The sequence below is a fragment of the Phascolarctos cinereus genome, unplaced genomic scaffold (assembly GCF_003287225.1).
Source record: "Phascolarctos cinereus isolate Bilbo 61053 unplaced genomic scaffold, phaCin_HiC Scaffold_3;HRSCAF=262, whole genome shotgun sequence".
Classification (NCBI taxonomy): domain Eukaryota; kingdom Metazoa; phylum Chordata; class Mammalia; order Diprotodontia; family Phascolarctidae; genus Phascolarctos; species Phascolarctos cinereus.
The window spans coordinates 140,873,313-140,887,292 of NW_027555736.1; the positions used below are offsets into that span (position 1 = coordinate 140,873,313).

The following is a 13,980-nucleotide window of genomic DNA, read 5'->3' on the forward strand; positions in this document are numbered from 1 at the left end:
CTCTTTCAAGGTCAATGTTACATATAGTATGTGCACAGTCACATTAAAACTGACAAACTGGGCATTTCAATAATCAAGTTATCACTGAGGTTATTAATCAGTATTTGTACGTGTATTATGAAAATAACATGAGGTAATTGATTTCAAAATACACAGAATTCGTAGTTAACTAGCAAATAACAGTTTAACAATTTGTACACAAGTAGCACAAGTTAAATATCATAGAAACACTATATAAACACGCAGCAAAATTATTCTGTTCTTATGTCATTTTCTAAATTTCAATTCTTCAGATGCCTGGTCCAAGCTCATCCTTAGGCAATCCAAAACTCCAGCCAGGAAAGAGGGAGATCCATTTTCAGAGAGAAAGTGAAGTCTTATTTCTCAGAATGGGTCTCAAATCGGGGTAGAATTGTCAGATCAATAGTCTATATAAGGAATTTACTTGAATACCAACTCTTGGATAAAATCATTTTATATTTGTGCTAATTTTTCTAACTAGAGAAGTTATTGCAATTATCTAGGTTTGAATTTCAGCTTTGAAATACAAATTTAATATGTTACATTCAAATCAAAATGTGTATTAAATTCTGACCATTTTCTAACTTGTATATGTAAATATTCGCTTACTGGTCCAACTTTTACATTGATAGTTTAGCTTAACAAGAAACTTTTAAGTATAATTTTGAAGTATGTGACATTGTATTCAAAACAGAAAGCAGGTTTTTTTTTGTTTTAATAAATTCCACAAGTCAATGTGAGAATTTATTGCTTGATTATATATGTTTATTACAAGTGGTTTTTGCTTTCCTTTTTTCTTTTCAAGTAAAGGGGAAGGAGAGAGGAAAGATGAGAGAAAGAAATTATTTGGCTGTTAAGTGAAAAAGGAAATTCAACCAAAAAAAAAAACTACAGCATTTAGATATTTCAAATGAAGTTATTTAGGCATGTTGTCCATGAATAGCTAGTGAGTTAGAGACTAGATCAACTGCTAAAATAATAATATCCAGAACTTGTCTTACTTCCATTCCAGGAGGGTAGAGAGTAGTTTGGAGGAATTTGTCCTATTCAAATTGGATTAAAATATGTAACAAGATTTAACACCCATCAATGTGAGAAAATCCACAATCATTCACACTAAGCAAAAATAATATTGCGAAGAAAAAAAAACATGAAAATCATGAGAAATATCTAATAAATGGCTAGTAGCTTACCTACTGAACTTATGGTTAGTACCATACTGTTAAGAACTTATTTGTACTTTAGTTGTTTCATTCATGTTATGTTTATGTTATATGTATGTGTGTGTGTGTGTGTGCGTGCGCGCGCACGCGTGCATAATATACCATAAATTCCCTGAGGGCAGAGATCATGTGCAGTACTTCTTTTGTATCCCCTTCAGTGCTTACTACAGCTTAGGATATATAGGTAGGCACTCTATAAATACTTGCCACTTGACTGACTATTATAGTATGAACAAGGGAGAAAATTCTAGTTTCCCTACAGCACAAACTTGAACAACCATATTATGAAGTTATCAAGTCCTCTTTCTGTTTACATTATATAAAGGACCTTGTAGTATTCTAGGCTTTAGAATAACAGCAGTATTATTAATTAATAAAAGTAACAAGCCCACTGATAATCAATTAGGAATACATATTTATTTACCTAGAACTTAAAAAAATGCCTCTGAATTATATAGTTATTATCACTCACATAAAGAAGGGAAACACTGGATAATATGTATTAATATAAAGATTACTTAAAGTATTAAATAAACATTATGGTAAAACACATATAGGTAAAGGAACTTCTAAAGTTAAGTTCCATTAAAATCTCAGAACACCTTAGAAAAGAAAACATTCATTTTACCTTAAAATGGGCAATTTATGGATGATTTTAGACTACAGCTCTAATTTGCATCCATCATTTTCATAGAAAACTATATGAATATACATATACAGAGCTGTTTCCCAAGCCCTAAGCATCTAAAAGAGCCTTTTATTTCCTCTCTGGGTAACAATCTTTTAAAAAACACATAATCCAAGTCAAGATTTGAGATCCCAATACTCATCCTACAGAGAAGTACCACATTTCATATCAATGTTCATTTAAAATTTCAGTCTAATTTTTTAACGTGGGAAAACACCATAGAGGCTGGAGGAGACACTGTCTCATTTTCTGGAGAGTGACATTGTATTTAGAAAATTGCAGCATTACAGCAACTCTACGTGGCTCAAAGCCAACAACTTCTCCTCTAACAAAAATCATATATTGGACTAGATCATATCAGATGAATGTTAGGAAAAATACCACCAGATTTCCCTGATTCTTGGATGTTAATTTTCATAGAGGTATATTATTTCATAAATTATTAGCAGTTGCATGTGAGGCAAGAGAATAAATTTCTCTAAAATTAAACAGGTCTTAAAAGCTCATGGTTGGTTTGTAAAACATAGATAATTGTGTATATAGAGGTGCTACTTAAATAATTTACTTAAGTGGAATATTATGTTGCCGTTATGGTAGTCAAAACCAATGATTCTGAGATAAATATTCTGTGCCAAATTGAGTCCATTTTGAAAAAGCTTCTGTGCAAAAAAGGCGAAGAGATATTTATTTACATTTATAAAAAGGACCACTGTGAAGTAAACAAGGCAGAATGTGACTAGATCAATGTTTACTCTATCTCTTAGCTAACTGTTTTAAATCCTCAGTACAAACTGATCTGTAATTCACCAGTTGGTCATTATCAAAACAGGTGCCCAAGATGACATACCTATAGCTCAACAAAACCTAGGGCATTCTGGGAAATAAAAGCTGTGTAATGAAAGTGTTAGGACCTCAGAGTTAAAAGAAACAAAATAATGATTCTAGTGATTTGTATTTTCTATACTGAAGCATTAGAGTATTAGAAAAGCTGAAAATTCTAAACTTGAAAAGCAAAAGCACGTCATTTTGGAACCTCAATAAGGCTTTTCTCTACCTAATTAAATATGAATTATTTTACTGCATCATTCTGCATTTCAAAACCATTTCTTAGTGTTGCCATTCATAACAAAGGAATACCAGGAGTGCAAACATTTTGGATTTGGTGCATAAATGCCTCTTGACTTATATTTAAAACCTCAACAAAAATTAAGGGTCTAAAGAACATTTCATTGAAATTGACCCTCAATCTAAATACTCCAAAGGCAGGAAATTAATACCACAGTATTTTTAAAGGATGAGACCAAGTAGTAGTATGGGAAATATTTACTCCTCTATTTCCAGTTCTTGCTGTGTAGGCAGAAAAAAGAAAGATAGAAAATAAAGTTAGAAGCATGCAAAAAAATAAAAGCACAGTAACAATAAAAAAAAACTAAAGGCTAATAACATTACAGATTCACTTTATTTTGAGGACAAAATTGTTAGCAATCAATTTCTCCTATTTTGGGGGAGAGGAAAAGGGTAGATTGCAAGACAGTCATACTTAACACATAATAAAGACAAAGCTTGAAAGTCAGAAAAATAGTTTAAAATATGTTCTAAGGATCAAAAAATTTTTATGTTATATTATCTTTCATCTATATCATCCTACCTGAGTGAATTTATATTTATATAAAAAATCCAAATCATTTTGCTATAAAGAAAAGCTGTGAAATCTAAAATGCCCAGGTAAAGTATAAGAATATAATACCTAAAAAGCATGAAACACACATGAACACTCAGTAACTAAATAGCCTGCCCACCCTAAACGTGTTTCCTATCTCGAGGCTTCATTCAATACTCCTATTTTTCCCTGTCCAAGTTGCGTTTTTCCAAGTAGACAACTACCTATACCTCCCATTCATAGTGTTGTGTGAAATCAATCCCCAAAGAAATCCAATAATCAGGGGGCAACTACAAGGACAACGCAAAGAATGTGTGTGGTACAACACAAAACTTTCTTGAAATCTAAAAATATAAACATAACTTCTGCATGACCAAAAAGCATAACAATTACCTCAAATAAATCATGACCCTCAGATTCACTTCTGTCATATGGTCTTATGATCCCATCTTCATGGATCAGGCGAGGAGGGCGGAGACTACACACATCTTCAGTTGATTCTGCTGCCCTATATGAACAAAGAAGCAATAATAAAACAAATTTGGTGTAATGAATTTGGAGCCTGAGAGACTAACATTCATATCCCACAGACACTAGCTCTGCGACCTGGGCAAGTCACACTGCCTGATGCCTAATAAGCACTTAGAAAATGCTTGCTGACTGACTGACTCTCTGGCTCAGCTGTCCCACGATGGGGATGGACTCAATGGCCTCTTTCAGCTCTAAACCTATGATTCAATGATCCTACAGAGCTGATTAATATCCTACTCTAATCTCAACCTCAACAGTCTTTAGAAATTAAATGAAAAGATAACAGCAGCTTTAAAAGGGAATGAACAAAGTATGACAGAGAAGATGACCAGAAAGGACAGAATAAAGAATATATAGAGATTCTAGCATATTAAAAAAAAAAACTTGAAAATCATGTACTTCCAATAGACCAATAAAAATATCATTCCAGAAACAATACAGAAGAAAAAAACAAAACACATGAACTAGTTACTGAGCATTACAAATATTCTCTCCTAAAAGATTATTTTTATTGAATTTTTCATTTAGTTTGTATTGCTACCGGCTATAACAAAACTTGGTGGTTCCCCTTTAATTACCACGATAAAAATAAATCAAAAGTACCTAAAATACCTCACTCTGAACTCAGAATGGTGTACTAAAATCTGTTACTGCAAAGAAACAGAACAGATAAGTTATTGTAACACTATTCTACCTTTATGAACTACCATGATAGGTAGTGTGGCATAGTGAACGGACAGCTGGACTTGTAGTTGGAAGATGTGGATTCAAGTCCTTTGACACCTGCTACCTGGGTAACCCTGGGCATATTACCCAACGCTCAGTGCTCGGGTTAACTCTAAGACTGTAGGTTGCAAAATCAACCAGACCTGCACTGGTAAAAAGATTTTCCTTATGAAAGAGTTCCCTACACTGATGAAATCAGAAGTCCAGCCAGCACCTCCACCAAAAGTACTATCACAGTTTTAATCTGCATTTTCTCACACATATTAAAATGTTCAAATATCAGTATAAAAATCGTGTTTGTTAATATGTTTAGTTACGTGTTATAAAAGCTAAAGTTTTCTATATGCTGGTAAACTGGATACTGGTAAATTCAGGGCTTTATTTATCTGTATCCCTACTGGCTAATAACTACACATCTGAAAAAAAGAAGTGGTTCATTGCTTCAGTCTTCTCTGCTTCATTTTTAAACACATAAGCCCATATAAAGTAAGTTTTTTGGTCTACATGACCTTTGTTCATATAATTACGTACAATCGGTCATTTTAAAAACCTTATTAAGAATCACATTCTCCTTGAAAACATTTTTTTTTACCTCTGAATTCCTTGGAAGGTACTGCTGGCCATATCAATGATGCCACCAGTTGGACGAGCAACAGCACCTACAAGCCCTTTTCCAATTCCTTTAAAGAATCCAGCTGCTCCTTCCTTTTTGGCTCCTTCAGATAAACAGAAGATAATAAGATCCATTTGAATTACTGAGTTCTTGACTAGTTAAAAAATAAAACACAACTCTGTACCACAAAATGCAGAATAAAATAATGAACTGATTAGTAAAGCAAACTTTTAGAAATGACCTTTCTGAGATATAAATTTAGTTGCATTATTCAATCTAAGAGTCCAGCTTAGAGTTTAAAGTGTAAGAAGACCCCCCAGAAATAGGAATAGATGAGCCAGAGGAAGAGAATTATCAAAATCCTATGCATTATCATACTTATTTCAGTAACTGAAGTAGTAACAAAACATATAATTAGAATCAACTACATGTGTGCTCACAGAATTTCTAGCTCATGGCATGAGAATAATATTCAAAATATTCTCAGTTTGGGACTAGTGTTCAGTCAATTCAATCCAGATCATGTCTAAGTGAAATTTGTTTTGCTCATAGCACACAAAGGTGTTTTGAAACATGGTTCATTAAAGAAACATTTTCATCCTACCTTCCACAGGCTTGGTAATTATTCCAGTCACACCACCTACAACTCCCTGAAAGAGAAATCAGTTGTCTTAACTTTAAATGACCACTAGAGGTCTCTCCCGCCATATTAAATTCATTTTTAAGTATACATTTTATTAACGGATATTATTTGGATATAACTGCTAACATTTAAAGACAGTTACTTGGTGTTACAGAGTATATTCCTCATAAAAATAAGATCTTTGACATTTAATGTCTAATATCAAACTTTGTGAGAGGTCTCATAATAAAGTAAAACAGTTAAGTAAAACTAATAACACAGCAATCTTGTCTGAAAGTACATGCACCATTTCATATCTACTGCACCCTCCATCTCTCTATTTTTATAAAAAATTAACAAATCTATTTTTACTCCATACTGCTTTCCATTGAAAACAAGAGAAAAAATAAATTTCTTATATCAAGCAAAACAAATACCCTAATGACTGTGACTATATTATATATTATATATAACATATGATATGTGCATGTTTGTCATTTTGAACCTTAAATCCATCACTTCTCCATAATAATTATGTGTCATCATGCTTTGGAACTAGTCCTCTGGAATCATGAATGGCCACTGTACTAATTATAATTCTTATAGCTTTCCAAGTTGTTTTTATAGTATTGTCATTGTCTAAACTACTCTCCTGGTTTTACTCATTTCATTCTTCATTAGGTTAGGAAAGTCTTCAAAACAATTCTCTTTTCATAATACAATACAATACTATAAACTGTACCAGTTCTACTTATGTCATTCTACATCAATTCACATAAGTCTTTCTATGTCTTTTTGATATCTATTTTCCTCATTTTTCACAGCATAAAAGTACTTCATCACATTCATATACCACAGCTTATTTAGCCATGCCTCAACTGATAAACATCCCCTTACTTTTCAGGGTTCTTTCTCACCATAAAAAGAGTTTCTATAAATATTTTTGTGCAAAAGAATTTTTTTTTCTTTCTTGGTCTCTTTTGGGGATAGGCCTAGGGTCAAATGGCACGTACTCCTTAGTAACGTTTGTATGTAATTCCAAATTACCTTCCAGAATAGTTGCAATCATTCGCGAGTCTACCAATATTTTCTCACAGACCCTCCAATGTTTATTTTTCTTTTTTTGTCCTCTTTGCCACTCTGAGGAGTATGAGATAGAATCTCAGAATTGCTTTAATTTGCATTTCTCCAATTAGTGATTTGGAGTTTTTTCTCATGTAGCTATAGATAGTCTGAGTTTCTTTCCTTGAGAATTGTCTGTTCATATCCTTAGACTATTTATCAACTGGGGAATGGTTTTGTCTTATGAATTTGAATCAGTTCCCTTATATCTTTTGAAAAGGAGACCTTTATCAGAAACATTTGCTGCAAAGATTTTCCCAGTTGTTTCTCTTTTTACCTTAGCTTTATTATATTTGCTTATGTAAAAACTTTTTCATTTTATGTAATTAAATTATCAATTTTACCTTCTGTGATCCTCTCTAATCCTTATTTGATAATTGACTTTTCTCTTATTCATAGAACTAATAGGTAATTTTTGCCTGTTTCTCCAATTTGTACATGATGTGACCTTTTCTATCTAAGATATATACCTATTTGGAGCTCGTCTTTGTATGGGTTTTATGTTTGCAAAAGACAGACTACTTACTATCCACTTGATCACTATTTCTTTTCTATTTAGTATGTGGTAGTATCATGAAGAGTGACAACTGCCAGACATGAAATCACCACCACCATCATCATCACAATTGTATCTGCCACAGCACTGTCATCTAAATATAATGATTTAGTGAAAAGAGCTGAAATCACTCATTAATTTCTGAAGCAGCCTTATCTATTTGGGGACAGATGTAAAAGTTAAAATATTTCCCTCATCTTGAGCTGCAACAGTAGTCCTAATTCTGTACTTTGGAACCAACCCTAATAAGCGTAATCGCTCACTTCTGTGCTAGTGCTTCAGTCACCACAGCTGACATCTGAGTTACACCAAAGTTTACAAAGTGCTGTAAGTGCTTGCTTCTCATAAAAAAAAAACTATGAATATTATAACATTCCCATTTTACAGAGAAGAAAGTGAGGATTAGAGGGGGCACATGACTGGCCCAAGATCAAACCAGCAAACATCAAAGCTGTTATATAAACCCCAGGCTTTATGTGATTCTATACCTAGCCCTTCCCCATCAATACAATTTCATGCATCAACTGAAAATAAACTTGGTTTTCATGAAGTCCTTCCACTCTATAAAAACTGTTAAAGTAAAATTGTTACAAACCACACACTTAGTCTGAACCTAAGTGAATCAATGAAACATGAACTAAAAATAAAGCAAAAAGTATACTGGTTATGGCTATGCACTCAGCCTTGACTCTAAAATTTAATTATTTTAGCAAAGCCTGGTTAAAGGATATAAACACCCAGTCCTCACTGAGAGAAAAAAGCAACTAACAAAGGTAGAGTATACAATACAAGTACTGTGGCAAGTTCAGCCTCATCATTTCCCAACACAAACTCTAGTTTAATTTATTAACACATACACAAAATGTAGATGTCTCCTGTTGTCGTCACATTATTAAATAACTATCATGAAGCAAGTTCAATATTGATCCAAAATGAAAATAATACCCTCAGGAAGCCCTTTCCTCCTTTGGCCAAGCTGTCTCCAAAATCTTTGGGCTGACGGCCCATCTCTTCTCGTCGTTTTTGCTGATATTCCTTGTCCATTGTAATTGCAGCCAAACCTTTCCCAACAGAACCTGTTATTCGGGACACAACTCCTGCTGCTCCTCCTAGCATAAACATAATGAAAAGTTGTTTTGGTTTTGTTTTTTTTTTTGAATCACACACACAAAAGAAGTCATAGTTCCTTACATGGTAATATATGATATCTAATATGAAAATGTAATTATTTCATATTTAGCAATATGCAAAATTAATTAATCCATTTGGAATTTATTAGGAAGAAAAATAATCTAAAATATTTTTTGCAGATAATCCTCATTATTTTTAAATTCTCAGTTTTTCTGGCATATAACTGTGCAACATAGTTACTGATAATTTTTTTTATTTCTTCTCTGTTGCGATTTCATTTTGTTCATCTTTGTTTTGGTAATTTTATTTTTGTCCTGTTCTTTTTTAATCATTTTAGCTAAAAATTTATCCATTTTGTTAATCTTCAAAAAAACAGATTTTAGTTTTGATTATTCTATAGTTTTTTATCTTTCATTTTATCTATTTTCTCCTCTAATCCTTATTTATTTATTCATTTATTAGGCAATTAGGGTTAAGTGACTTGCCCAGGGTCACACAGCTAGTAAGTGTCAAGTGTTTGGTCTGAGGCCGGATTTGAACTCAGGTCCTCCTGACTTTAGGGCTGGTGCTCTATCCATTGTGCTACCTAGCTGCCATCTCCTCTAATTTTCAAGATTTCTATTAGCCTTATTTTAGATTTACTTTCTGATTTTTTTAAATTTCATATTTAATTTTTTGTAATATGTACCATCAGATATTTTTCCTCTGAAAATTATTTTAGCTACACCCTAGAAATTTCCATAGTTTATCTATCTTTACCATTCTTGAATAAAGTTTTTAGCTGTTGCTTTGTTCTTTAACCCATTTATTATTCAGGATGTCATCACTGTCCCCAATTATGCATGTGTCTTTTGCTTGTTTACCCTATTAGTTATTAATTTTTACTGTCATGATTTGTACACGGTTAGATGTACAAAGAACATGTTTAGTATTTCTGCTTTTTAACTTTCACTTATAATTTCTCTGGCCTTGTAATATTTCTTCTTTTTTTTTAATTAAAGTACCATGTGACACTGACAACAGGCATTTTTTTTTAATGATTCCATTCAGAAGATGCCATAGTTCTTTCAGCTCAAAATTCTCCAACAGTTTGGCTCAGTTGTAGATTTTCTTTGTCATCCCCATGAACTCCTGGTTTTATTTTTTTACATTTATTTACTGTGTATAACAGATTGTTAGATATAGTTTTCTTATCTATTCTGCCATTCTTTGGTTTTTATCAAACTGTTTATTCAATTCACACTTAAAAAGCATAATTAAGCTCTTATCCTGTTATGTATGATGCTCATTTATCCCAAAAGGCTCTCCTCACCCTGACTCAACAAGAAACAGTCCCTGCCCTCAAGGACCTTTAGTTCTATGTTCTTCTTCTTCTCTCCCCACTTTCCTTCAAGTGTCTGGGCAAAACCAGTGTCTGTCATTTCCTGAAAGGCTGAGCATGCCTGGGCAAGGTCACTGCCATGAGATAGGAGCTTGGAGTTGGTTGGGGGTAGGAATGATGGATGAAAGCTCTAAGTATTTATTAACAGATTTTTAACTTTGCATAAGGTGTTATATCTGATTATCTTGTTGATTCAGCTGAAATTACTTTATTCCTGGTAGATAATAATCATAATCATGATAACAGTAAAATTACTACTAAAAGCTAGCATTTATGTAGTGCTTTAAGGTTTAAAAGTCACTTTGCATAAATTAATTTAGTTAATTAATATAATTCACTTATTTTGAGGTTTGATTTAGAAAAGTTTATATTAAGCAACTATTTGACTATCTTGCTGGTCAACTCAGGACAGCTGAGTGATAGGAAGAACCACTGCTATCTTAAAATTATCTTTCAGGTAAAGGCAAGAGGATAAGTATTTTTTACCAAGAGATGCTAGTAGAAAAGAGACCTCAGTTTGATTAAATATGAAAAATTTATCATAAAATATCATTTAGTGACTATAATGAATAAATGAAATGACACATACCTACAGTATGTCCAAAGAGACTTCTTACTCCAATTACTAACCCCTCAGCAAATTCTTCAGGGCCTTGAACAGCTCCCTGATTAAAAAATTAAATTTTAATGTCTCACGCTTTGATTAAACAGCCTCTATTCATACTTTTAGGACTAATAAAAACATACATATTTTTCCAGAGATAACCTTCAAAAAAAATCTTGAAAATTCCATCTAATGCTATGTTTTAACATTCTTCTCACCTATATTTCCGCTCATAGAAGTAAATCTACTGAGTGTATGTTATAGTTGTGCCATCCTTATCTCTAAAAGAATTTTGTCAAATTCTGTGAAAGAACTAAAAATGTCAAACAACAGAGTCAAAGGCTTTAACATCACATACTTTAAGCACAGCCCAAGGAAGAAAGCCCTGGAGATACAGTTCTTGCCTGAAACAGCCATTTGAAGTTAGACTTTTCAATACCGAGGCAACACAGTGCTGACATCAAGACTCAGAGGGTGAACTCAAATCTGACATGTCAGAAACTCATTTTTTCCAATTAATCTTCTCTAATTCTATGCTTGCTTACAATCCTTAGAAAGGGGTTCTTAGCCTACAGTTCATTCACATGAACTCGGTGTTTTAATAGTTTGACAACTGTATTTCAATATCACTAGATTCCTTTCTAATTCTATGTTTTTTATTTCATACATTTCAAAACCTTAATCCTGGAGGAGATACATAGATTTCACCACACTGACAAAGAGAAGCATATCACAAAAGGAGTTAAGAATACCTACCCTAAAGGTATGTACTACTAGCTCCTTTAAAGAGCCCAGGTAATGCTGAAAGGAAATTTAAACCTGTCAAAATAAATTAACCCTTTGAGTGCTTCATTAATTCAGTCAAACTTAAAAGTCCTATTTTGGTTTGAGAAAAAGGTAAAGTAGAAACTCAATTTTACTATGCCTGGGGTCAAAACAAATAGAATGAAATACCTGAAAAGGTTCATAGAAGAGTGCTTCAACACCTTCAGACAGACCTCTAATTAATCCAAATGGATTTCCAAGTACATCTAAGCCCAATACAAGGACATACATCTGTTTCAAAAACTAAAGAATAAAAAAAAAAGAGTCAATATGGACCATGCAGTTATTTGTTCATGTTACACACTTTTAAAAACAACAGTAGTAGGTAAGCCAAATATTTCAGTTGAATGGAAAAGTAAGATGGGCGATATTTGCAAATCAGAGCAAAGAAGAAGTAGAATGGCAGTACCACAAGTAAATGAAACATACAGTATGTTACATATAGTACATAACAAATGTTGCATACAGTACAGAAATAGTACCCAAGAAGCTCTAAGTAGTTAATATGTATTCCTGAGCACAAACTTAAGACCAGAATACTCTACGTATGCTTCAGTCTTTTTTTTGGTATTGAGTTATAGGATTCCCCTCATATAACTTATGGGGCTAGATTCTTTTCAGGTTCAAACTATTCCCAGGAGGCTTTACTCTTTGATTCCCAAGAGCCTTCAGAGCCTGAGGGGTACCCAACTTCTAACTACAACAAAACAAATATCCTGAAGTAACATTTTATTGAAAAAAAAATTACATGAGTAATTTATTATTCAAGCAAAGTACCAAGTAAATAATTAGGTAGTCACCTGGCCTACAGGACAAATGAAAATGGGTACATTTGCTGTTCTCTTGAGTCAGAAATTACCTGTTCACTGTAGTGCCTGACAACACTCCACATGAGCTGATCTCTCTTGTAGAACTGATACTGAACCTCATAGTATGCAAGTCTGAAAAAAAGTACACAGAGAAACTGTCATTCTTAGTAACTGATACTTAATTTAAATACAACTGGAATCTTGACTACTTAAATATTTTAATAATTAGCTTTGCAGAATGGCCATACAAATTTGACAATTTCCCACTGTATACATTTATGGATTTCTCCAAATTACCTTTTTAGTATTTCATTCTTATAAAAAATTTAGGACTAATAAAATCTGATCTACAGCCTGAGAAGCACTATAGCCTGAGGATATTTATCTTCATTAATAAACAGATACTGAACCAAACTCTATAGGAAAATCTCATCTTAACCATACTAATTAGCATTTAAGATAATTTAAGGAGAAACTAGGTTAAAATTTATCTCTGTTTAAGGAACCCTTTCTTCATAGAAAGCAGAAGCTCTTAAGAAAATATTTACAAGCACTCAATCATGTAAGTGCTAACTTACATGAAAACAACTGATCTGCTAATTACAAACCATTCTTATCTTCTATAAAGGACTTTCAGGAAATTCTCTGACCCTAGTTTAAGTTGCTGTATTTGCTAGAAAGTGATATAACCATACTTTTTAAAGAAATACAGAATTAAAATTATGTCCAATTGGTAGGAATAACAATGAAGTGGGGGACAGGAGATCTGGCATCTACCACTTATTCACTGGGTGAGCAAGGGGAGTTTACAGATAAGGAAGTAAGAAAATTAAGGCCTTAGACCACCACAATAGTCACCTAACTGGTTCCTAACTGGTCCTTTCTACCTATCCTCTCTTATTTCTCTAATCTTCCTTTACACTGCTGCCAAAATAGTCATCCTAATGAATGATCATGTCATTTCCTCATTCAAAAACTTTCAATATCTTCTACTGAAACACAGACGCCTCTGCCTGACATTCAAATTCTCTCCCTCATTTGGCTCCAAAGTGATCTTTTCTGGGCTTTATACTATTCACTTTCATGCATTTTATGCCCTAGCTCTCACAAGGCTTCTTAAACTGTGGGTCAAGACCGCATACCACAGTTTAAGAAGCACCAAACTGCAGCATTCACTGTCGTAAGATTAACACCTGTTCTCCTGTCTTTATGCATTTGTCTGCTTCATCTTCCATGTCTGAAAAATTTCTCTCATGTTTGCCTTCTGGAAATCCTGCTTACCTTCTAAGTCCAGAGCAAAGAAAATATCTACATCCTCCTACATCCAAGTGAGAAGTAATCAATTCCTCTAGAAATTCTCATTAACAACAACCGTATTTATTTTTTAAAGGTTTCCTAAGCACTTCAACAACAACCCCCAGACATCCTACCAGTCACTACAGCTCTGAAGCAGAAAATAACCATGAAA

The 13,980-nt window shown here is 33.2% G+C and overlaps 1 protein-coding gene across 1 annotated transcript in view; it reads right to left on the reverse strand.

Moving 5' to 3' along the window:
* VPS13C (vacuolar protein sorting 13 homolog C) overlaps window positions 1–13,980 on the reverse strand; it is a 173,174-nt gene that overhangs the window by 11,201 nt on the left and 147,993 nt on the right. The window contains 7 exon segments of the mRNA XM_078151183.1: window positions 3,986–4,100; window positions 5,442–5,565; window positions 6,067–6,112; window positions 8,708–8,871; window positions 10,864–10,939; window positions 11,833–11,946; window positions 12,563–12,644. Coding sequence (XP_078007309.1) covers window positions 3,986–4,100; window positions 5,442–5,565; window positions 6,067–6,112; window positions 8,708–8,871; window positions 10,864–10,939; window positions 11,833–11,946; window positions 12,563–12,644 — 721 coding nt within the window.